The 2,055-nt window shown below is 39.5% G+C and overlaps 1 gene segment (V, D, J or C); it reads right to left on the reverse strand.

The window, feature by feature from the left end:
* Window positions 1–1,068: 1,068 nt before the first annotated feature.
* Window positions 1,069–1,752, reverse strand: LOC110315807. The segment is given in 2 exon segments: window positions 1,069–1,499; window positions 1,704–1,752. Coding segments are annotated over 2 exon segments (480 nt in total).
* Window positions 1,753–2,055: the final 303 nt, after the last annotated feature.

Raw genomic sequence — 2,055 nt, forward strand, 5'->3', positions numbered from 1 at the left:
CTTGGAAATCAGGTATGGAAACTTTGGAGGGGCACTGGTCTCTAGAAACAAATGCAGCAAATATCACCTATGTAAAGTTCATGTGAATGTTTCTTTATGAGTGCATGTGTGTGTATGAATACATGGATTTATTATGTGTGAATGTGGATATGGGTGCCTCCACATGTGTATATGTGTGATAAGTTTGTGTATATGTACAAATGTTTGTGTGCATATGTAATATGAGTATGTAAGTGGGAGTCTCTCACTCTCTCTCTCTCTTTTGTGTGTGTGTGTGTATGTGTGTGTGTGTGTGTGTGTATGAGAAAAAGAGCTAGAAAAGTATAAGAGGGTCTAGAAGAAGAGATAGCAGGAAAGAGAAGGCAAAAATAGGGAAGATTAGTGTATATGATCAAAATCCAGGATACATTGAAAAGACGTTTCATTCATGATAATTCTGCCCAGTGACTTTATATCAATAAAAGATGTTAAGAGGCAGCAAGAAACGTCAGATGACAAACACACTTGCTACCATGTGTGATGTCAAATCTCAGTTTCATCCCCAGAAACCAAATGTCAAAGAAGAAAATCACATCCAAGTTGTCATCTGACATCCACAAACATGGCATGCCATATGTGCACTACAGACATGAGCACACATACACAAAGACACGCTAATGGACAATCATATGCATGCAAAGTTAATATAAAATAGAAGAATTTATAAAAAGGAAAGGGAAAGGCAGCAGAAAAGGGAACCAGTAAGGAGGAAAGTAATAAATCCATCTGTAATTTTAAAAATGGAGAAAACTTACTATTTCCTAGAGGCTCCAAATTGGAATACAGATTTGACATATTCATCACATTCACTGATTCTTAATTACTTCAGCCCAAAGAGTCTTATGTTGCCTAGCAGAATTCCAGCACTACAGAAAAAAATTGCTCATATTCAAACAGAAGTGTTTGTGGTAATATGTTACAAAAAGAATAAACAGACAATACTGAGTTCATTTTTGCATTTTCATACAAAGCTTTGTCGTATGAAAAGACATGAGACATTAAACACATATTACTTGGCTCATCAATTTTTCAGGCACACCAGTTCTCAGGAAGGAGGGGGAAGTGGGCAAGACCAGGGCTGTGTGTGGTATAGGCAGCTGGTAAGACTCTCAAGGTGGTTTGTGTAGGAGGCTGAAGCACTGTGGGAGGATAGCTGTAAAACTGTACACAGTAATAATCTGTGAGGTCTTCAGCCTGCACACTGCTGATGGTCAGAGTGAAATCTGTCCCAGATCCACTGCCTGGGAAGCGATCAGGGACACCAGTGTACCGGTTGGATGCCCCATAAATCAGCAGTGTGGGAGATTGCTCTGGTTTCTTCTGGTACCAAGCCAAGTAGTTCACCTTGTGTTTGCTTGAATAAAGGCTCTCACTTGCTGTGCAGCTAATGGTGACCTTCTTACTTGCTGTCACAGCAAGGGAAGTTGGAGACTGAGTCATCACGATGTCTGCACAGGCACCTACAATAAGAAATAGACAACAAACATACATACATGTACAAACACAGAATATAACAGCAGTTAAAATTTGCTTTAATCTCTTTGCAATATCATGCTGTCAGAGTATTATTGTATAGGACATATTTTAGCTTGACACATATTATAAATTTCTTGCATACAAAGAAGTGGCCCTGAAAAGATTATAATGATTTTGAATTTTCTTACCAGACACCCAGAGCAGCAGGGACATGAGTACCTGGGTCTGAAACTCCATCCTGCTCCCCTTGCTGCTTGACACTGCTCAGTTTTCAGAGCAGAGGCCTAGTTTATGTATTTAGAGCAGCTGACCTTGGCTGGACAGGCTTATGCAAAGCAGTCAGCAAATACAAAAGCAAATGCCTGAGCAGTGTGTGCGAGAGTGGTTGGTGTCAACCAACAAAAATGCCATCACAGAGAGCAAGAGCAATCACTGAAAGATATTGGATAACACATCTTCAACAGAAATGCAATAAGTACTCTAGTAGCAACCTCTGTGTTAAAATCCAAAACGTATTTAAATCAATTGATTTTTTGCAGA

This window comes from Mus pahari, unplaced genomic scaffold, assembly GCF_900095145.1.
Source record: "Mus pahari unplaced genomic scaffold, PAHARI_EIJ_v1.1 scaffold_8118_1, whole genome shotgun sequence".
Classification (NCBI taxonomy): Eukaryota; Metazoa; Chordata; class Mammalia; order Rodentia; family Muridae; genus Mus; species Mus pahari.